Here is a 24609-nt window from a genome sequence, read left to right on the forward strand (position 1 = left end):
TCCAGGACTCCAACAAAAATTCCCTGGATGTTCAGCAAAAGAATGTGATTTTGGCATGGGTGTTTGGGGCTTTTTGTTCCAATAAATCAAAAATCTGTTACACAATTCTGTATTCTATATATATGGTGCAGTAAATAGCCTCAGTAAAAGCACTCATCCTGATCAAGGCAGATGATTCCCTGTATTTCCGTTCTCAGTAGCTGTAGTTAACCCTACTTTGTAGATGAGGTCTTATAAAATTCTCTCTACTTTTGGCACTTCCTTCCCACCTCTCCTTATTCCCATACTTTATTATGCCACAGACCCCAACACTCTGACAACGCAACGAAGAGCCATTTGGGCTGTCTCTCCACCTATCAGCTCACTTGCAACCAGCTCCTGAGTTTTTTCCTGCTGCTTGTCCATAAATACACCTCAGGATGGTCCTGCATTGCACACACCTGGAGAGTTTGCATGGTGCACTTATTTACTGTACTTTATGTCATCAGATAACCCTTAACCCTATATTTCCTGAATATCTTAACAAATTCAACCTCTACTGTGCTGCTGGCTCTCTACACAGTGACCTCACACGGTACAATGAATACAAACAACAGTTTTGGTATTCAGCATCTTTATGTCAAATCACCACCTCCCCCTACGTGTAAAGTTTTTGTTAGTTTTAGTGTCTTGTGACACACACACAGGTGATGCAAATTTCTTCTCCCCAGTTCCCCCACAGTGACAAAAGCTCGTGTTCTGTATAAGGTGACTCCTGGTCAGATGTGGTCATTGACAGGCAAGTACAGGACATCAGCCTCTGCCCCCTGGACTCCTTCGTCAGAACTGGTTGCTGCAGTACTACTCAAGAGAAAGCTCCTCTAGCTTTCTGCCACATAGCACGCTCATCACAAGCTGCCTCCAAACACGACCTGTATTCTTTGTCATTCAAAGGGAAGGCCACAGCAGAAGACCTAAAGATATCTTGGACCTTTCAATGATCTGCTCATTCCCTTTAGTAATCCCCCTCCACTTCAGAGGATATAATGAGTTTGCCCATTCCACACACATCACTCCAGGTGAGATATCCTGCCTATCAGTGATGCTACTGTGAGCCAACTTTCTTTGACAAAATCTGGTCTTCTGTAGCTTCTGTTGCTCCTAGGAAAGTAAATACAAAATGGCTGGACACAATTTGCTTTCAGGGTAGTAGCTGCTAACACAATATAGAAAGCCTGTGAGACTGGACTTCATCAACAGCCTCATACTTCTCAGCAGCTCTCAAGATTGCTCGCTGTCAGGCTGTACTGGCCTGACACAACAGCTATAAATACCATGCTTGTACCTTTTCCAGGACAGCAAGAACAGATGCCTCTTCCTGGATAGGAAACATTCTGCCCTTCATTTAGATATTAACATTCAATGTCAATCAGCAGAGTGGCACAATATCCTCCTCCTTGCCAAGAGGCACTTGCTACCTGATGCTGTATTTTCTCTATGCGCCACACTTTCTGTACTCATTAGCGCAGAGTCCTGACCAATGAAGGTTACAAAGTAGATATCTTCAGGGGTCACCTTGCAAGAGGGAGGTTACTTCAAAAAAGTAACATAACTATCTTGGATACGAACAAGGCCTTTTAGGGAGTCTGCCTCAGAAAACGCGTACTTCCAATCTCTCTTGATTTGAGAGAGTAATGCACACCTTTCCTTCAAGTTCTGCTGATTTTTAGGACCTTTCACAAGATAAGGCAGGTACTGAACCCCTTTGCTGTAGCATGGCTGCGGTAATTTCAGTATATAGATCTCCTCAGTGCAGCAATGAGATTTCAAGAAGGCTGCCCATGTTCCTGGGCATTCTCACACAGAGTTCTGGGAGACCGACCTATTTGCGAACAGTCTCCCATCTCTGTGGTTAATCACTAAACCACCCTCATTTATCCCTGATTACGAATGGTGAGAAAAATTTGACTAACAGAACCTACCTTGCTACATGAATTTTCTTCTTCATGATGTTTGGAAAGAGCCTTTAGACTTTTGGGTATTTCAGTTCTCATTCTCACAATTATACAGGGGAATACATAGGTAGACACCTACCTATTTGTTCAGTCTGTAATATCCTTGTCTCACTACCTCTCCATAAGGAAAAGTTTCCTTGTTTACATACAGTGGCAAAATATATGTGCGCGTGTGTATATATATTTAAAAAAATATATGTAAAGTATGTATATGTATTTTGCCACCCTATGGTTAATTTTGTGTCCTTTGGAGATCCACTTAATATTTTCCCCTGGAAAAGTAGCCTACCCACCCAAGATGACTCTCAGCTTAGTTTCATAGCTTTGATGAATTAACCACAATAGCTGACAGCAACCCATTTACTTCTTTGTCTTTCCACCAGGCTTTCTGGTGGCTTCCGCCTTTAGCAGGTAAACAGGAGGAAATTTAGGTGCAAACTAACGACGTCTCTTACACTGTCATCTTTTCAGTTCGAGTCTTCCTACAGATCGTTCCAATGTGTGCCCAGTAAGTTGAGTTTAAGAAATTTTATTTATTTTTTCTTTAAGTCTCACACTTACGTGAATGGTTCCCTTCCACCCACTTGGTACCAACCTATTCTCTTTCCACAACTATTTGTGTCATCATCCTACTACTACTACTGCTACTAACAAGTCAAAGAGCAAATCTTTGCCAGGACCTAGGGAGAAGACTGCTATGCTGAATCTGTAACTAGTGATGAAAAAAGACCACTAGAACTCAAGCTGCACTAACAGCCTCATTACAGAGACTCCCTGTTCACAGCCCTAGCAAAAGTAACTTTGAGCTTCATTCCTAAATTTAGACAGCACTGTCTTCACAGAGGCATCAAGAAATTATGCTGTATTAGACAGAGCAACCTTGTATTCACCGACAATGAATGACTCAACTTGGTAACCAGCAAATACATGTTTAGGGATATTGTTTGGAATCACCCATAGAACAGAGGTTAACTGTCATGAGAGGGAAGAAAAAGAAAGAAAAAAAAAGAAAATTACTACAGGAAATCATTAAATTTCTCCTTTCCTCTTCCCTTTCTTCACAAAACTCTTTAGCTTTTAGGAGCTCTTTTGCTCTCTGAAACAACACAGAATCAAGGGCTATATAATACTCACTATCCCATTTACACAACAGACCTAAGGGTAAGGCTGGGTATATGAGTGCCTTGCAGATCTTCCAAAAAGACCTTCAGATCTTCAATACTAGCAGTTTAAGCACACCCTCAGCATGAATGTTATATGAAGGAAACACCTCAAAAATGGCCAGTTTGTGATAAATAGCTTTCTTGAACATTTGCATTCATTAGAATGAGACAGAAGAACAGACACAGGTATTACTATTAGAAATCCATTTCATTCCTATCATCACAGTGATTTTCAAGTTGTACCTACCAAAAGAAAAACTTTGCTGTCAGGCTTGACTTTGTGTTTCTCCATGTATTTTATGAGGCTACTATTGGCATATCTGAAAAATACAGTTAAAAAAAGACATCTCTGAAATAATACAGCATTAAGAATATGGAACTGTAGCCAGTGATCACAAAAACATTTACCAGCCCTTAAACGGTAAAAAGAACTGCTACCAGAAAACATGTCAGATATTTATCCAGCAGTTGCACGCATAAAGTGTGCTCTTCACTAACAGGAGTAGTATCAACTGTATACAGATTATTTCTATGGAACATGCAACTTTTATAGCATATGGATAAGCTTTTGACATGGGTGTACGGCAGAGAAACTCAACTTAAAGTTTATACTCTAGTTTTCTAAAGCAACTCTGCCACAGAAAGTGCACAGCAGTTCATAGCAGCACAACAGCTAAGCTATTAAGTTGTTTCCAGTTGCAATTTGGCAGAGCAGTTAGTTTACCGTTCTGTCTCCCTGACCCCAACCTGCAAACCATACAGTTGTTATAGCTCCCAAGCTCAAAAATGTCTCAAATATGTATGGCCTGCGCCTTGCCTTTAATCTACAAATCCAGAGGTTATCTACAGCCTTTTTCAGAAGAAAGAAGGTTTGTGCACAGATAAGTTTCATATCTTGTCTAAAGCCATCATAACAGATCTATGGCAGAGCTGGAAACAGAATCCAAAACTCCTGAATCCATGCCCTCTGCCATGCAACAGAGTCTGTGTTGCTCCTTACACCCTCTGATCTATCACAACTACTTGACTAATTTAGCCAAAGCACCAGGAAGCACTAGAAGTGGAAAATGCTCAGATCCCAGGTAGGCTTTGCATCACAACCTATTGAACATGTTACCTTCCATACAAACTTCTGTTCACTACTTTACTGTCTCCACACATCTGCTGGTCAAAACGACCAGGGAGGTGCTTCCCTATACTTTCTCACACAAAATGAATGAAGTTATCTTGAACAGCTAACACAAGTGGTTTAAGCAAGCTCATTTGTCTGTACCTGCCATAGAATAAATGGCACTTGTGACGACCCTTTCTAGAGAAATAAGGGGGCCACCCAGTTGATGCTTTTAACAAGCAGTTGAGGGAGGAAACACCATTCAAGCAAAACAGCTAATTCAAACAGGACAGGTGTCACAGTGTTTGAGCCCAAACACTCCAAAATTCCCTCCCCCAAAAGTCAGAGGACAGGAGCTAATTTCTGCCTATCTGCTACATTCACTGAACTTTTGTTGTGTTGTCATCACTTACGTTGTTCTCCTAAAATCTTTCTGAAGAGTTGGATATTCTGGCATCTTCCTTATGTCTTCCCAATCTTTATCTTTGGTGGGGGGGGAAAAAGGAGAAGCATTTACAATTCTGAAAGCGTAGGTTAAGTAATGCACGAGAAGAAATAACTACAGCAGTTGTTTGACTTCCTGTTTGCTGGCCAGTGCTATTGTTCCATAATTGTCAGCATTTCCAAATTCATCAAACTGACAGCTTCTTCATACCTATACAAACAACTAGTCATTTCCTTCAGAAAAAAAATCAACTCGGTAGCATTATGTCTGACGTTTTAATGAAAATAAATTACCTGCAGGGAATCCCATTACACTGAAAATACGATCTAGCTGATCGTGATGAAAAGGATTACTTGTTTTGATGTCCTCCTGACGACAGTGAAATATAGGTTCCGAAGTCAATAGTTCAGCAAATATGCAGCCAATTGCCCAAATATCTAAGAAAGGAGGAGGATAATTAATGCAAATTTACTGTGCTTCATCACTCTGTTTTTTGTTTCTGCACAATTTCTCAACAACCTGTATAACCACAGTAAGCTAAAATGCCTCACAGTGTAATTACATGCAGTACTTTAAAATTAATCCTGTAATAAAATACATACAAAGGGGTGAAATCTGAAGATGTAGTTTTTTCCAGTCAAAACTGGAGTCTCCAAATTCTCCTTCAAGTTGTACATGGGCAGTCCAGTACTTGAAAATATTCACAGTTATGACAGAAACCTACACAACATTTGCTGACAACATAGCTTAAAGGGCATTCAACTATCAAAACCAAACCATAAATCCCCCATAAAGATACATTAAAATAAAAGTTCTATCACCTATTTCAGAACAATTCCAAACATGTAATTGATAACCAAATAAATACTAAGAATGAAAAGACTAATATCTCATATTTTGAGCCAAATAGTGCAAGCTAGCTAAAATGGAGAAACAAGATCCTAATTTTAATCAAGAGTAGAACAGTGATTACCGAACTTTAAAGGAAACAACAACAAAAAATTTCCTACTTGACAACTGACTCCCACTGGAACAATACTGGAACTCTCATCTACATCTCATGTACACACAGAAAACAACAGCATGATATACTGACATTTTAATGAAAGAAAATAACAACCTCTACTTCATAAATCTTTCATTAATATACTTTTTAAAATTAAATCTATTATGGACAAGAACATTAGTTTCATTTACAGGAGAAGAAATTTCTAGATTACATGTATTCATTCTAGTTACTACTATCACCACTCATCTTATGCATGACCCGAATGCTTTATTATGCATCTTAAAATGAAAGTGTGAATTTGTCAGTGAGAAGAAGGTTACTAGCAGCAAAGAAATTGATTTGCTACATTGACAAATATGTGTCTGGGATAAGACTCTGGAAAAAGATGTTGAGATCAAATGAATAATGAGCACAGATTGCTGAATACAAGAGTGTGGAGACTTGCTTGAGGTTAAACCAGATGACCCTGGGAAACCTTCTGGATTTTATAAAATTTAATAGCATAAACATAGAAAATAATTTACCCTAATTTATAGGTCTCAGAGATAAAAAATTACTTAACTGGAGTTTGATTTATTACATTCAGACTAAAGAGAACACCAAAAGAAGTGTCTTGTTTGTTGCAACTAATCTGAGACTCAAAACTCCACCAGCTGTCAGTGGTGGGGTTGGCCCAGGCTGCCTGTGACACACATGGTCTCCCGAAGAAAGAAAAAAAAGCACTGCTCTCCTATGTAGGGAAGGAAAAAAGAACCATCACACACTTTGCCAAAACAGGTCGGTTCCACTTCCATCATGTTACAGGTGTGGAGCTTGGGGTGCCCCAGTTTATAAGCCTTTCTTCCTACCTCCATAACAGGAAAGTCTGATAACATTTCATTCAGACTTTACAGTTTCGACAGGGTACAACTTGCTCTGTGCATTACATCACTTTGTCAAGGTTTTATCTTCCTTTGATTTTCTTATTAGTCTTATCTGCATGAAAACAAGATCTTTAGCTCTTGAGATTTTATCTACTCAAGCAGCTAATGCAGCATATTAATCACAATTCCTGCCTGGGTAGTAGGCATAAATTATCTACTCCAGAATGGAAATTACTTATTATTTGAAGAATAGCATCTTCATTTAACTGTATCTATCCACTCATTTTCATACTAGATAGCAAATTCTTTTGGAGATGGTTTATCTAGAGGCCAAAGGAGTTGCAGCCCTCTTGGTTTTCGTGACTTCCTGCAGTGCTCACTGTCCATCCAGTAGTGAGGGAGGGGCTGGGCCACTGCTTATTATTCTATTCATTAGTGCTCTATTCAGACTGAGCTTTTCCTTTTAAAGAAGAAAAATGTAGTATTCTTGTTGACAGCAAAGCTGAACTAGGAAATCTCCCTGATGTGACACAGCAAACTTCAAAACTGTTCCTCCTTCATCAGATGAACTGTGTGAGAGCAGAACCACTGTGGCAACGCATTTCCACTTCCCAACTCTGTGATTAATACAGAAAGCATGTTTTAAACCCTTTGAGAATTCAGAAAGACAGACATTTACCAACTGGAAGTTACATTTGAATAAACAGTGGTAAATCCCAAGCTGGTATTCTATTTTCTATGGGATGGCATTACTGGACAAGTCAAGCATGAGAATACTTTTGCTCTGATCAGTCATTATAGTCTCTAGTAGTTCATAGTGCTGAGGTTCAACCCTTTAGGTCTCTTGCCAGATACCCTTCAGCTTCAAAGAACTAATATAAAGTAACCCAAACTACTTAGTACAGAAAACCTGAGGCTTTAATTTCCGTAAGTGAAGATTAAACAGCTGGAAAAGGCCTTATAGCCATGCAGCTCAAGCAGGTTAGGGTCTTCCCTTCGTGAATCTAACTTTTATGTAACCTGATCTCAAACACATCCTTGGCACATATTGAAACCATTCTCACAGTTAATGGTTTTCTGCTAAGTTTGGCTAGTCCCTTTTTTTTAATAACATTCATAATTTACAGTAATTATTTACCACATGTGGCATTTTTCTAGCAGGAACACCTCATTAAATTCTGGCAAGTTTAAAAGCTTCATCAATACAAGCAGTCCTAACAGGTATTTATCTCCTATATTGTTCATGTTAATCAACCAAATACAAACTTCGGATTTAACTATGGGAAAATGTGTCAATAATTAGCAATTTCCCTATCCACTGCCTTTTCATATGTTTTCAGTTTGTGGTCCCTAAAAAAGATTAATGATTATTACTTCTATTCCAAGTCTACTCCAAATAAGAAGTACTACCCGTCAGAAGTGGGCATTTACAGGGACAAAGCTTAAAACACATAAGAAGTACTTTTCAACTACGGTGCATTATTAATCTAGTGCACATCTGCCTCTAGCACATAGGAACTTCTTATAAGGCTGGATAACAACTTCATTACAAATTAAATTTCTGTTTAAAAGCAACTGCCAAAACTAAGGGGCAAACCACAAACAGTATCCATTTTAACTTGTTATGTACCAGAACCACAGAAAACAGGGCCATATAGGTCCTACAAGGTTGCATTGGATACTAAATGTTTTCCCACCCGATGTCCCAGGAAGATCCTAATAAATGTACCAAAGTAATACATCCATTCCTATAAAGATGATTCCATTTCCTACACTCGCCTCTACTATCATTAGGTTTCAGGAACGATCCATGGTAAAAAGTTCTTACTGCTTGTTTTCTTGTTGTGGGTGGTTTGGTTTTTTGTTGTTGTTGTTGTTTTTTGTTTGGTTTTTTTTGTTCGTTTGTTTGTTTTTGGTTTTTTTTTTTTTTTACTTTGCCCTCCAAGACTTTCAGACACTTTTCCCAAGTTACACTGAACCTGAACGCTCTGGAAAGAGGGGTGTGAGTGAAGGCCTTTGTAGCATACTCCTTTCCCTAGACTCCTCACTGAACAGCTTTCTCAGGTCCCATTCAAACCTATTCACCAGTGAAATGTCCTTTCACTGCAACAATATTTCTCAAGTATTAAATAATAATTCTATAAAAGGAAGAATTAGCCTTTTAAAGATGGACACTTGTGGTTGGTAAACAGACTTTCCATACATATGCCTGGGCGCACAGATTATTAGAATATTTGTATGGCTGTCCACGTCCTAGTTTTAAACCTGTGACTCAAATAGCTTTATAGGTCAGCTACTAAAGCCAAGAAAATCCTGCATGTCCCGCCCTACTTTAGTGCTGTAGCCAAGAAGCAAGTACAAAAGGATGCTGACATTGCTGTTTCAATGATAGGGCTGATTACGCAGACAAATGCTCAAGTATTCTTTCCTTTCTATGGCACAATAATATCGCTTCTGTATTTGTTCCAATATTTTGGAAACATTGTTTAAGAACATTATGACAATTTAAAACAGCAAGACAATTTATTGAGCAATAGCCTTGATTCTCAAAATGAAACATCTTTTCCCATGCATATTAACTACAATGTTTCATTGAAGACAGGACAAGAGTCCAAGACAAAATATTTTATGCTTCTTAACTATATCCAAGAAAAATACATAAACAAGCTCTTAGCCTCATATAATTGCTTAATAAGATTCTGTTAAAGAAAGTAAGTTAAGAATGTGAAAACATCTATTTAGCTGCAACTGATCTGTGGAATTCATCACTAGTAGGTTTAGCCTAGCAGCTTCAACCAACCTGCTTTTTTTGTTTTGGTTTGAACACAAAGTCTAGACCCTAGGACACATCTGAATGCTGGTAAAGGAAGCAAACAGCGGATGGGCACCAGAATTCGGTTTCTCTAGGTCCACCAAGGGCTAATGCAACAACCAGGATAACCAAAATATAGTTAGCATGGCCTTACCCCAAAAAAGGCAATGCAGGTCCCCCATAAAGAGCTACAATGTTTATGTAAGATTTGCCAGATCTTCCAATCATAGAATCATTTAGATTGGAAAAGACCTTTAAGTCCAACCGTAAACCTAATACTGCCAAGTCCGCCGCTAAATCATGTCCCTAAGCACCACATCTACAATATCTTTTAAATACCTCTGGGGATGGTGACTCCACCACTTCCCTGGGCAGCCTGTTCCAGTGCCTGACCACCCTTTCAGTGAAGACATTTTTCCTAATATCCAATCTAAACCTCCCCTGGTGCAAATCAAGGCAAGGACAACAAATACGCCAACAGACTTAAAACCCAAAAGGTGGCTGTGCAAGCAAACACGTGTCTAATTTTTTCAAATGTATATCAATCGGTCTAATGAAAAGGTCTAACCTCTTTATAAGAAAATTTTGCTTCTCTTACGCTGAGCACAGCAGCAGATTCTAAACTCACCTGGAATCTTTACACACAGTGACATAGGAGCATAAAGCTACTATAGAAAAAGTTTATTAAGTTTTACACTGAATTTAAATGCCTAGAAATTATATTTAAAATAATAATACACCTCTAAAGGGAGATTTCCCACTTCTTTGGTCTGATAAGGTGATTAGAACATACTTGTTGCTATCATACACATACACAAGGGAAAGGTCTTCCTTTTGTACGTTAAGGTCTCGATTTTTATATGCTTCATTTAAACTTCAATCAGCAAAAGAGAAGGTCAAGGATGAAGTGGTTACTAGCCTTTTAAGTTTGACTCTTTCTATGAAGAACTGAGAATGGGATCAAACATTTACATGTGACAGGCTTTTCAAGGGGAAGCAAAAAATGGTGTCAGTGGGCTAACGGTCAGAAATTTGCTATCACTCATTGGTAAGTTAGGCAATGTTTACTGATCTTCAAACAGCATCCCAACAGAACTTGACTGAAGAACAGAAGTTTATACTGTAAAGCCACAAAGACGAATGCTCTGCAGATAGAAAAAAATACCTCTCAGTAATCTGAAGGACGCTCACAGCCAGTCAAATGTGCATCTAAGAGCCATATTTTATTTCAAGAGCGTGTGTTCTCCTGTGCCATGATGCAGTGCCAAGATAATTCAAAACTTTTAAAGACAAAACCATGTTAATTTAAATCAGTCATGAAATCTATTATCCTCACACTTTTTTTTACCTGTATGCTTCCATCCTAGCCTTTTAAACTAAGCTGCCCTTTTCTCATGTTCATACTAAGAATTTAATTTATTTCAATTACTACACCTTAAAAATATTGAAGCATCTTGACTGAAGTTCTGAGTTCACCGAAATCAACTGTAATTTTCTACAGGGCTTTAGTGGGCCAGGATTTCTTCACTCTCTCTAAACAGAGTTAATTTACCTTTTCAAAATATTTATTTTCCCCACTTAAATGTCTATTCCTCATCATATCAGCATTAAATGAAGATCCTGGATCATATGATTTCAGACTTCTACTGTGCATTACATACATTAACTAACTTGCAACATTAGACTTAAATTACTGTGGTAACCTTGACAACATAGGTACAATAGATTTAATATGGGGATTAGGCAATAGGACCAGAGGCCCTAAGTAGTCCTCTCATGCAGCAAAAATACAACTGCAAACAAAGAAACCCTGTTAAGGAACTTAAATCTGTCATTTACAGACTTTCACATTCAAAAATTTGGAAATTCCAGGTTTATGGTTCTATATGCAGCCCTGTATGCTCCTGGTGCAGCCTATGTAATGAAAAAGACAGGAATCCTCAAGGCAGGGAAATGCAGTCTTATCAACAATGGTACCATAGAGCACAAGAACTGAACTTTTATCAACATTAGTAGCTTGAGAACTAAACTTTTACCAATATGATACCACTATTGCACAGATTTTCAGTGCCGATCTTCCCAAATACTCCTCCCCCCGCCCCCCCCAATCCTATATACCACATTTTTCATCAACAGTTCTTTAACTGTTCAGTCTTCCAAGGCTACTACTGTATAAACTAGAGATTAACTACATTAGCTAGCAGTAGAGCAGGCTAACATCCTTGAGAGACAGAACAGAGTAATGGTTGCATGAATGCAGAATAGGGTGATGGTTCCATCTTGTTTCTTCTCTCAGTTCTTCTATAAACCGGGGTGAGCTCTAGCCTCAGGTGATGTCACTTCAGGGCAGAGAATTAGGTCACTGGGACAAGTGCCGAGTTCTGGCAAGGACAGTGTGTTACAGCCTCCTGTTCTCCCTAATCCTAAGCCTTCAGATGCGTCAGAGACGGCAGAGGACTATTATTTTTATGCCAACTCCAGTATCTCCAAGATGTAGTAAAAAACATACTTCTACTTTTGTTCCAGCGACAGCAGTGCTTATACCTAAGAGGGTCCAAGAGGTACTCTGGTGGGCTGCCAAAGCTTTTCACAGCAACAAAAGTAAAAAGAAGAATGTTCTTTCAGTGACAACTCATCAAAAGCACAAGGAATGTAATGGGTGACACAAAAGGCAGCTTTGTAGCCTCAGGGCTACTTCCCCCTACCACATATCAAACAAATGCAGCAAGTAAAGGAAGTATGAAAGCTTCTCATTGCAAAGGTCACAAGCCTCTTTTATACTGCAAAGTATCAGGCACATCTAATACAGAAACTGTTGCCATTTCCTCATGTAATGATGAAAGAACTAAGAACAGGCAAGATATGTTGCTGTTTGGTAAAACAGTATTTAAAAAGCTTTTCAGGGAACATCCACAGCTTTGCATTTTCACTTTATCATGTAAAAAGAATGATTGACAGTATCATATAATCATAGGACTGGAAAGCCAGGAACTCCCAATTACTATTTATGCTGCTTTATCATTAATTTCCCCCTCCTCCCATTTTTTTCCCCCCATCTTATTCCATCACTGCAGGTAAGTGTCCAATATGGTACAATCTATATTAAACAAATAGCACAGGATGTTAGAGAATTGTTGCCATTTTCTGTGCTCCTCTGAACTGTAGCAAATGAGAAGTGAGCAGTACGTATTCTCTGAAAGGGAAATAAACTTATTTCCCTAATTAAATGCAGAATATTTTAACAAAACAGCTTTTCTGCACACAACGGAGGTCTTTGGAGGTTAACTCCATGCTAAATGACAAGGGACGATGAGTTTGTAATCTGTTGTGTGCTCTCACTTGGCTTGTCTGTCATTAACTAAAAATTACAACTTTTTACTAGGTCCAACATGTCAACACTTTCAGAGCTAGCATAAGGTGAGCAAAAGGCCTGCTATCTGGTAGATGAAGTTATAACAAGGAACATGTGTGAAGAGTACTTTCCTGGCCTGTTCCAATTCACAAGTCAGACAGTCTTTCCTGGGACTTCCTAAAAGGTATTGATGCCTACCTTATTTCAGTCAACAGAGAGGAATGCACACGAAGAGATCTTGCCTCTTAGCATGGAGAGGTTTATTTGTCCATCTAAATGGAGTGCTTTGCAGTAGCTAAACATTTCTGTTACTAAGGGGTTCAGCCTTACAGCTATTTCTCATAAGGCACAGAGAATAACTCCTACATAATTATAAACAAATCTATTGGATAGGCAACAAAATAAACTGCCGTGAAATGTAATTCTGCTGTCAGTCACAGCTATTGCCAAGAAATCTACTTGTGAGGCAATCCCACCTGTCTTGAGAACAAGTCATTCTACTGAATCAGTGCTGGAGTGTTGAAAGCTTCAGCTGATATTGCTGAAATAATTGTGCCTGAAGATCAAACTGTTGGATTATCTAAAAAAAATTCCTCTCCACAAGACACATGCACCTTGTTATGATAGTAGGTACTTGGTTTTGAACCAAAACCAACTTCTGTGAGTGAACGTTTGTGATATGGTAGTAAATAGAATACACTAAAAGCCTTCATTACTGCACTAGTTAGCTAGGGTAAAGTGTTTATGGAACCAGGTTTTATAACAGAGCACCTTTTGGATCTTTGAATGGCAACCTCATGTTTCATTTCAGAATTAAATCAGTCTTTAATCCATTGCTTTGTAAAGGAAGCCTTAAAAAAATAACGCCAAATCAAACATCTCTAAGATGCAAGTTCAACTCTGCACCAAACCATTCCCCTGCTCATATAATAAAAGGAACAATGCATTTGCAGTATATCCCCAAAAATCACAATATATCCCAACTGACATACACAGAATGGAATTGAGTGTGATCAGAACGTGGGGAAAATGATCTCCTAACCTTCTCCAAAGGTTAGGACGACACCAAGTTGAGTGGGGAAGTAGACACTCCAGAAGGGAGAGCTGCTCTGCAGGGAGATCTGGATAGGCTGGAAGAGTGGGCCAGCAAGAACCTTATGAAGTTCAACAAGGACAAGTGCACCTGAGAAAACATAATCTGGGAGTGCAGCACAGACTGGGATCCGCCTGGCTGGAGAGCAGCTCTGTGGAAAGGGACCTGGGGGTCCTGGTGGACAGGAAGCTCAACATGAGTGAACAGTGTGCTGCTGCAGCCAAGAAGGCCAACAGGATGCTGGGCTGCATCAAAAAGTGCATCACCAGCAGAGATAAAGAAGTCATCATCCCACTCTACTCAGAGCTTGTCAGGCCACACCTGGAGTACTGTGTACAGTTCTGGTCCCCCCTATACAAAAAGGCTGTGGACAGGCTGGGAGGGCTCCAGAGAAGGGCCACCAAGATGATCAAAGGACTGGGAAGCTGCCATATGAGGATAGGCTGGGAGAATTGGGTTTGTTCAGCCTTGAGAAAAGGAGGCTCAGAGGGGATCTCATCACCGTGTACCAGTACTTAAGGGGCAGCTACAAAGAAGATGGAGACTCCCTTTTTACATGGAGTCACACGAAGAGGACAAGGGGGAATAGATACAAGTTGCTCCTCGGGAGATTCCGATTGGACAAGAGAGGAAAAGTTTTCACAGTGAGGACAGTCAGCCATTGGAATAATCTCCCCAGGTAAGTGGTTGACTCGGCCACATTGGACACTTGAAAGAGCTGTCTGGACAGGGTGCTGGGCCATCTTGTCTAGACTGTGCTCTTCCTAGAAAGGTTCCCTGAGGTCCCTTCCAACCTGTGATTCTGTGAAATGCTGAGTCTTGCTTTCTCCGGTCATCATTCATGTTCCATTTCCACGTTAGGAGTTAGGATCCATTATTTGTTCTGGGCTATGACAGATGTTGCAAGAACTCCTGCCTTATTTCCCTAAATATTTTTTTTTTAACTGAGCTCACCGCATAGGTTGCTCAGGGAGGTTAGAGAATCAATTCTGCTGCTGCTGCTGCAAAGCTCATCTGCCTGGTAAAGGGCAAAATCAGTGAGATACTTGCGAAGACAAAGCTTGCTGATGTAAGAGGCCCTATAGTTGTTAACAGCTGGGAAGAACATGAAACTGGTACTCTGAGTGAAAAATAATTAGAAGGAAAAAGACATGGAACTGAGACTACCACCAGCAGGGAGGGGTTTTTTGGCCCACAAATCATTGACGATTTTTGATGTACATGGGAGCTAAGCAGAGACAGATTTTTGAAGGCACTTCTTGTTCAAAGTGGCTTTTAATCACAAAGCTGTTACTACAGAGGATATTCTGTCTTCTGAGTATTTTTATGTTATTTTAATTTTCCTGCTCTAAAATAATCCATGTACAGTTAAGTCATAGTAATCACACAACAGCAAATGTGCCAAAATATTGAATAAACAGGCAAAACCACCTGGTTGTTCTCTTCATATGTTTTCCAAGAGGAGAGAATCACGAACATATGAAAAAGTATTTGGTGACCATGAGTGGAAGTTTCCGGGTTAATTTACAGAGCAATCTAAATCAGGACTATTAGCAGATTCTAGTTGTGACTGAAGATTCAGCAGTTTTGTTTTCGTTTTCCTTTTCCTTTTTAATGTCCAGAATGTGTATATTTCTTAAGCTAACTGCAGATGCTAAGTGACATCCCAGGTTTTCAGACAAATTAATCCATACACTGAGGTAACAAAAATAATTCATAACACACTTGTGCTGGAGCTCCCTATTATTACTAGATGATTTTATCTTCAGGACGATACCATTAAGAGGATACCCACTTTATAGACAATGAAACACCACATAGGATGGATTAAATGACATGCTGTAAACTACATACAACACTTGGGACTGAACCATTACTTAAATCCAAGTCTCCTGAGACCCAGCTTAATGTTCTAAGAGACAAAACTTTACTGTCTGCCCCACTTTAGAGTACCTCCATTGGTTTTATAACAGCAGATACAGGTCTGACCAACTGCACTGTTCTCATTTTCCTTACTATTAAGCTAACACACACTCCAACATACCTCTCAGACTCTTCAGAGTTGACAACGGCCACCAGCTTTACTAGCTAATTTCCAGTCATCAGCATATTTGAGAAGCAAGAGCAACAGAGCTGTTTGGAGAAGGCAGGAACTAGTATGCTAAATCTCAAAACAGTTAATGTTTTAAAGTGTATAACAACCCTGTGGACAATATTCCTGGAGTTGCTGTTTCCCAAAAGACTAATTAAAGTAGTTTTAAATTGTTTTATTTAAGTGACCTAATAATCCTTTATAAAACTTTACATTTCTTAGGTGATTGCAGTGATAAGATTGTGGAGGTAGCAAATGCCTTTTTAAAAAAAAAAAAAAAAAGAAAGATATTTGTATAGTATTTTAGAGATCACTGTCAAGCAAGAGGAAAAAACAGCAGTATATCATCCAGCACCTGCAATAACTAGATAAGAGAGCAACAATTAATCTTTGGTATTAAAATATTTTGCCTCTCAGAGAAAGCATGAGAACAACTGCGATAATGAAAATGAAGAAAGCTTGCCACATGCCAAAATAAGTTTACCACAAAATATCGTCTGATTCCAATTACTTCCCATGTCATATAACATTGCCCAGGGCATGAACAAGGCTCCCTTCCTGGTGCAGCCTGAGTTTTTCTTTTCAGAGCGCATAAATTAATATTTTCCAAACTTCTCTACTTTTCTAGTTTTTCCACAGCCCCTTCCCCTCAAATCAAAATCTCTAACAATCAGGAAGTGGATCCCTATGCAGCAAACAGAAGCTGACTGACTAGATTTGCTTTTCTTAACTACCTCTGATGGATATTTAAAAGCAGTCCCCATACTCCCATGGCTCCACAGACCACAGGTGGGGAACCTCCCCTGTGCATTTTTCCTAAGGACTTTTCAATCTTCTGGTCAGGCCCATTTGTAACGTCTAGTTTACCAGATTTTCCAGATAGGTCTTATTTCTCCTCCTTCCCCTCAACTCTCCTGGAACAAGAGACCAGAAGAGCTTTAGGCATTAGTCCAAGATTTCCAGAGGCCCCACAGCCTGGCCAGCGTGCCAACAATCTGTGCGCGTACAGTAAGGACATCTGATGCACTCAGAATGTGTGGGACTCGCTGCATAGGCAATATGGAACACATATGCACATATTTCCATCCTAAATCCTACATAATATACCCCAGATACTTCCCTCTCCTTTTTTCCTGCATAAAGTCAAATGAAGTTGTTGAAATGCTGACGGATCCCAGCATTCATTATAAATTCATTCCCTTTGATACACCTAATATTTTCCCGTGACATTTGCTTTCAAAGGCATTTTGATATCTGCTTATACCTTTCACACGTTTCCAGCTTCCATAACCATATGTTAGTCTGGATATGGAATGAGGTGACAATGCACTGCCCAAGCTTTAAATTACAGTTTCTCTATACCTAAATCTTGTTCGGGCTGGTAAATGCAGTTGCCACATGGCCATTTCTGACATTCCTGCTGACTTATAATCTAGACAAATGAGGAAAGGTAACTAAGCAATAGAGGTTTCTTGGGTTCTCAGCTTTATTTTTTCACAATAAATAATCCCATCCTTTTTCGGCGCGAGACAGCGTCTTAGCCTTGCTTCTGGGGTGGTTGAATGATCGCTCTGGAGTCCTCTTTTGTCAACAAAATCCAGACCATCTGAAATACGATAAGCCATCCGATGCCATTTATCAAATATACTATTTCTTTAATTAAGGCAAGTGCTAAAGAGAAATAAGATAACATGCTCTTGTTTGATAGCACTGCTAACTATACAAGCTGCAACTTGATAAAAAACAAGTCTTAATTATGCTACTTCCTTGACATTAATGCTGTAAGATGCCCCAGAATGAATCATAGTAGAGACTGCCACATGCTTTCTTAAAAACCGAAGATGAAAAAGAATTCTTACTACTTACTTTACTTACTAAAACATTCTTTACTGTTTTGATGTTCCCAGAGTGAAAAAAAATCTGACTAATTTCTCCTTTCAAGCTGAAAGCCAGCTCCAGCTCACCTTTTCCCTCATTTTGCCACAGTCATTTCCTTTATTTTCCTTAAAATTATAGTGTAGAAGTCTTTGCCCATCCATGAAAGGAACACTGTACCTTGCCACTTACTTCAACGTTGTTTCTTTAGTATTTTGAGTATAAAGGCATTTTCTGTTGTGCTGGAGAGCTTCTAAAAGTTCAGTAATTTTATTAACGTTTCCATGATCACGAGCATTTTACATTTTCACAGTTACTTGGCTTTTCCCAAAGCTTGTTCAAGTTACTTTTATTTGCATATTTTACTTCTTTGCCAGAGCATTAGGATCCGATGAACACATGGGAACAGATTCTGCTTTTAAATTATGGTGCTGGAAATGCAGACCGACTTCCACAGGCTACAATAAATTTAGTACAAATTTATATTGTGGTAACAGAACAGAAAGTGACCTTTGGCTTCTACAACACCGTTTTCCCAATTTGTATTCATCTAGTAAATTAGTTGCTTGTAACTATGGTAGCAGATTATATAAGAAACTTTATTTACAAGTAGAGCTTAGATTATAAATGTTCACAGTTCAGGAAACTAAATATTATTCCCCGTGAAACCCTAACACAGGCTTTTTACTGTCCTTTTACCATGCAGAATGCAAAAGCTATTTCTGTTTTTCAGCAACAGTATTTTCTTGACTCCTGCATCTCCTTAAAGCATGTTATATACATGATGAAAACTACTTGTTCTGCAAGCAAATAAATGAAAAGTAGAATATTTCATTACTGTGAAGGAATGAATTAAATAAAGGGGAAAGTGGCGCTGAAAAATTACCTCTAAAATAATGAAACGTGTGTATATACTGTTTTGTGTAATATAGAGTTTTTCTAAACAGACTGTATTTAGTCCAATATTTCCCCAAAGGTAAACCCACAAAATATAACTAAGATCAGGTCCAGAAAACAGATACAAAAATCCTGAGTGAGACAAAAGTAAAATTCTAATTTCATTCTTTGATCATCTATGAGAAGTATTTACATGCAAGCAAGAATCCATAAAGGCTTTATTACAAGAACGAAACCAAACAGGACACTATAGTAGACAGTGTCCAGGATATTATGAATAATAATTAACATTATATGTGAAGATAAGGAAGAGAGTATTACATATGGAATACAGAAAATATATTTAAAGTAAAATAAAATCAAGACTAAGCCACAGTAAAAACCTAAGCAAACATCTGAATTATGTAGCAACTGTTGGACAATGTTCAGTGTGTTGCAGCAAAGAACTGACGACAGTGCACTCCTAGCAAATTGAAACAAAAATATTTCTCACAGTGATAAAATGGGAAGAGAACAGACTAAAGCTGGCATGACATTGCTTTTAATCTGATTTTACTGATATTTACCAATTATACAAAATTGTATATTATATAAAAGGCATAAGAAAATAGCTATGGAAAATACGCAGCTATACCAAATAGCCTGTCATTTCCTTTTTCATAAATTGCTACCTAATCACCTTTCTTCTAAATTATTATTTCCAACTGAAGAGCAGTTAAATGAGAATCTTATATAATTTATGAGTTATTACTAAAAGCGATATATTAGGGCTCCTGAGAATTAGGTAATATTAGAAGAGGTTAAAAATGTATTTCTTGCATAGAGATTTAAGAGAGAGCTTTAATAGTTGCATCCTTTGCCAAAAACATTAGCATTCAAGTTAAACTCTCACTAGTGTGCTTAGCTCATTAAGATTGCCTTTTTTTTAAGTGCACATAATGCTAGAAGCAAAACACAAGTTTGGACTCATAAACTGCTTAAACATCACTGCTGTCATTTTGTTACCCACGTCTTCCCTTTGCCTTAAAGCTGCACATAGATCACCTCCAGGTACTTTTATTCTTTTCTTTTCAGTCACATGCTCCTCTAATCCTTCAGTCAGCCTACAAATCTCACCTTGAAACTTTCCTTGTTTTCATTTCCATATTTTTCACTTTGCTCCCCAAACTGTTTTGAGTGCCCTCAGCGTTCACACTGCACACCAGGTACTATATGACCCACTCACACCCCTCCTGGGGATTCACTGGTGCGGCTCTGATACAAGAAATAAAAGCCTCAGAAATAATAAACTACTAGCAAAACCAGATCTCTCTGAAGCAGCATCATCCTCTAAAGTTTCATAGGGACTCCTTGTCAGTGTTTTAGTGCAGACTACAGATCCCTCAGGGCAAGAACCAAGTAATTTATGACATAATTTAAAACACCAACGGCATTATACTAACTCATTCTTCAAAGAGATATCCTGAGATAATGGTCCATATCATTCACCTAAATCTGCAAACAATATGCTATCTATCAAAAATAGGTAACTGTCACTTAAGGTAACTTCCCAGTACCACGCACACAAGTCACCCAGTAATCTGGTCCACTCACATCTGTGTTTCACAAAATCAACGTAGGGAAGTTTAAGCATCTAACTTAGAGGCGTTTAAGGTAATCCTGTTGGCATTTTCTTTAAACACTTCTGGTAGCTGTTTTCACCCACTACAGGGTACAGCAAACAGACACTTTAGAAGTCAGCATCCCAGTTTGCATAGTGGCAAATGCAAAGGAAGCCCTAACAGTCTGCTTCAGACAACATGGGATTGTGCCACAACCATGGAGGGGAGCAGGGTGGGAGGCACTACAAGGCTCTACCCCCCAGGCACCCACTGGAGAAGATACCCTGGGGAACCAGAGGCCTCAGCCAAGACAGAGCTCCAGAGGAGAGAGGGTGCTGGCACGCAGGACTCTGGCTACAGGGTGACACTGGCTTCACAGTGAGATACACACAGGCTGGGGCACTGAGTCACCAGCGAAAGGAGCTGTGAGAGGAGGTGAACAGACTCGGTAGCATCATGGAGAATAAAGTCACCTCAGGGACCCTGCAAAAGTTCCTGGAGAACGTTGGGGTAAATTTCTTCATACAGATACTACATGGGTCGTCTTTCAGATCTGCTGCTCAGGAAGAAGGAAGAACTGGCTGGGGATATAATGGCAGCCTTGGCTGTAACAACCATGAAATAGTGGAGTAGTGAAGGCAAGTGGCAGAACACAGGCTCTGGGCTTCAGGAAAAACTAGCTACATCATCAGGGTCTGAGGATGGTGGTTAACGGTTTATATTCCAGCCTGGAGGCTGATTACAAGTGAAGTACCCCAGAGGCCTATGAGACCTATTTAGGTTAGTATCTTTACCAATGCCAAGGAAGAGGAGCTGGAACATCCCCCCATCAGGTTGTGGATGAAGGAAAACTGGGGGAACAGTTGATACACTTGAGGGTAGAGCTGCCATTCAGAGGGAACTAGAAGGGTAGGAGGAATGGGCCACAGGAAACTCATGAAATTCAACAAGGACAAATACGAAGTCCAGCACTCATGATGGACTAACCCCCTGCAGTGGTTCAGGTGGGGGACTGACTGGCTGGTGAACATTTCTGCAGAAAAGCATGTGGGGTTTCCAGTAGACATCAGGTGAAACATGAGCCAGCAGTGTACCCTGGTAGTGATGAACTAACAGCATCAATAGGATGTATTGGCTGTATCAACAGCAGCACAGCCAGCAGAGGCAGAGAAGTGATTATTCCCCTTTACTTAGCACTTGCGGGACCACATCTGAGGCACTCTGGGGACCTGAATACAAGACAGACTTTGACAACCTGGAGCAAGTTCAGTGGAGAGCCACCACCATGGTCAGAGGCTGGCAAACCTGCTCTGGGAGGGGAGGCTGAGGGACACAGTCATGACGAGATTGAAGAGGAACCTATGAGCAGCCTCCCCAGTAACTACAGAGAGCTGACCAAGACAATGGAGCCAGGCTTTTTACAGTGGTATATGACAGGAGAACGAGAGATTACAGGCACATACTGAAAAAGTTTTGACTAGGTATAAGGAAAAAATTCTTCACTATTTAGCACTGGAACAGATCATTCAGAGAGGGTGTGGAACCTTTGTTTTACATAATTTTCAAGACCTGGCTCAATGTCCTGGTTTTGGCTGAGAGAGAGTTAATTTTCTTCCCAGTAGCTGCTATAGTGCTGTGTTTTGGATTTAGGATGAGAATAATGTTGAGAACACACTGATGTTTTTGTTGTTGCTAAGCAGTGCTTACACTAAGTCAAGGGCTTTTCAGCTTTTCATGCTCTGCCAGGTGCACAAGAAGTCAGGTAGGGGCACAGCCAAGAGAGCTGATCTAAACTGGGTAAAGGGATATTCCATACCATACGATGTCATGCTCAGTATATAAGCTGGGGGTATTTGACTGGTTGGCCCGCAGGCAGTGATTGGTGGTTGGGTACTGGCTGGACATCGGTTGGCAGGTAGGTGGTGAGGGGCTGCATCACTTGTTTTTCTTGGGTTTTGTTTCTCAGTCTCTCTAGTTGTTTTCCTTTTCATTAAAATTTTTATTATTATTACTAGTATTAATATTGTTATTACTAGTATTATTATTACTATTTTATTTCAATTATTAAACTGTTGTTATCTCAACCCACAAGTTTTCTTACTTTTGCTCTTCAGATTCTCTCCCCGATCCCACCAGGGGGCCAGGAGGGTGAGTGAGGGGCTGCGTGGTCCTTGGTTGCCTACTGGAGCTAAATCACAACACTGGACAAATCCCTCAGCAACCTGTTCTGAATTCAGAGTGGACCCTGTTTTAAACAAGAGGATGGACAAGAGACCTCCTAAGGTCCCTTTCGACCTGACTGAATCTATCTGCATTAGTATTTTACTTTGGACCAGGAGTTTGCTTTTGAAATGGATTGTTGTCCACACCTATGACACTTCAGCTTGTGCTGCAGAGCTCTCTCAGAGTACACAAAATAAACTCCTTTGGGATGAAATTAAACCAAAAGGTGTGCATCAGCCACTAATGAGCAGTAGTCTGTTGGACTAGGCCAAAGAAAGCCCAAAGTACTCCCCTTTCTCCAAAACACATATAATGGGGATGCTAGGTACCCAGTACCCTTTTGCTTTACAGATGCACTGCTGCTGTGCCACACTACTTGCTAATGTAGACATCTTCATCTGAATAGCGATGTTTTTCCATTTCAGCAGATGAAAAGGAACGCTAGCATATAAACCCCAACTTTTTGGCTTTTTCATGCTAACAATCTTTGTCCAAGGATAGAAACGCATGTTACCTGCCTGCAAGACTTGAACGTATGTATTCTCACTAGAGCTACGCAGAGATCTTTTTGCCCTTCTTAACAGTTCCTGCACATTCAAGGCAAGATCAACAAAGCAAGCAGTGTTTTGCCTTACTCAGGTCCTCCTGCACTGGAGGATTCCAAATGGGAGAGAAAAGCAATAAAGAAATGTGAAATGCAAGTCCACAAAGCCAGGTGATGGTTTATTAATTTTTTTTTTAACCTTTCTCAAACTATCATATACAGCAGGAGTTATTTGAAAAAGACAGACTGTGAGACTTTTAAAGTGTTGGTTCACCCAGCTGAACATTTGAACAGAGATGCTAGTATAACACTGTGTTTTGTAATGCTCTGCACAAAGGCCCCCATAGCATCTCCAAAAACTTCTATAACAGGAAAATGCCTGCAACTCCCAAGAAAGTCACCTGTGTACACACAGGAACAGTGTAACCCCATTAACAGAGGGACACCATTTCCTTTGCCATTCTCTTCAACATATAACCTAATCACACAGACAGGATACCTCCAGTGCATCTCAGTGGTTTTATTCTCTAAACAGTTAGGCACGAGGCTGATTGTGCTTATGGAACTTACTAAGGCGTAAGACAGACAAGAGCCTGGCAACCAGCATTTCCTGAACATGGAGCTTCCTAAGTCATCAGGAGTGAATTATCTACAGATTGTGCACAACACAGGAGACTGCCCTTCTCCTTATCAAGCCACACACTTCATAGAAGCATCTGGACATGAAGCACCCCAGAACACCACCACTTCAACAGCCATACTCTTTCTCTTTTGAAGGTTTACAAGATTACAAGATCTCTGAGCCCATATCAAAAAACCATAGAAACCAATGCAAAGAATATTTTTATTTTAAAAGCAAACAACACATTTGACATGTCTAACATTAACCTTAAGTCATATTGACAAATAAAAGCACAGTCCTCAAAAAGTTTCAATCTGGATTAATCTTTTATGGATTGGATCATACTCCATCTGCTGCTACTTCATGAAAAAAACTAGCTGGTCAGTTGATTATCATATCTACTATAAGGCTACTCTCCTTTACAACACTTAAAGGTAAACCTCTTTCTTGCAGAGAACTCACCAATGGCCTTTGTGTAATGTCTGGCTCCAAGTAACAGCTCTGGAGCTCTGTACCAGAAAGTCACCACAACAGGATCTAAGTCTGCCAATGGCTTCAAAGGTGAGTTGAACAATCTTGCAAAACCCATATCAGCTGGGGATGGGCGGGAGGAAAAAAAAAAAAAAGAGACAGACCATTTAAAATTTTAATACAACTAAATCAGAATTTAACAGTATTGCCAAAAGGCAATTATAACAAAAGCTCAGAAAGTTTGAAACTTACAAATCAAAGTTTCTAAGCAAGCAACAAGTTATTCATAACAATACTGGGCCAAATTTATCTAAGGCTGAATTCTATTTACTTCATTTATAAGACTATGAATGATGACATTTGACTTTTAAGTGTTTTCATCATAATACTGTAAAACTTTACATAACACAGATGTTACAATGGAATTGTAACAGAAACCTGG

At 39.5% G+C, this 24609-nt stretch overlaps 1 protein-coding gene across 1 annotated transcript in view; it reads right to left on the reverse strand.

Annotated features, from left to right (window-relative positions):
* CDK19 (cyclin dependent kinase 19) overlaps positions 1-24609 on the reverse strand; it is a 136208-nt gene that overhangs the window by 14831 nt on the left and 96768 nt on the right. Inside the window, exons 6-9 of the mRNA XM_075087448.1 lie at positions 24159-24290; positions 5007-5150; positions 4682-4751; positions 3405-3477 (exon numbers count right to left, since the gene is read on the reverse strand). Coding sequence (XP_074943549.1) covers positions 3405-3477; positions 4682-4751; positions 5007-5150; positions 24159-24290 — 419 coding nt within the window. The remainder of the gene's footprint in view (positions 1-3404; positions 3478-4681; positions 4752-5006; positions 5151-24158; positions 24291-24609) is intronic.

This window comes from Phalacrocorax aristotelis, chromosome 3 (genome assembly GCF_949628215.1).
Source record: "Phalacrocorax aristotelis chromosome 3, bGulAri2.1, whole genome shotgun sequence".
Classification (NCBI taxonomy): Eukaryota; Metazoa; Chordata; class Aves; order Suliformes; family Phalacrocoracidae; genus Phalacrocorax; species Phalacrocorax aristotelis.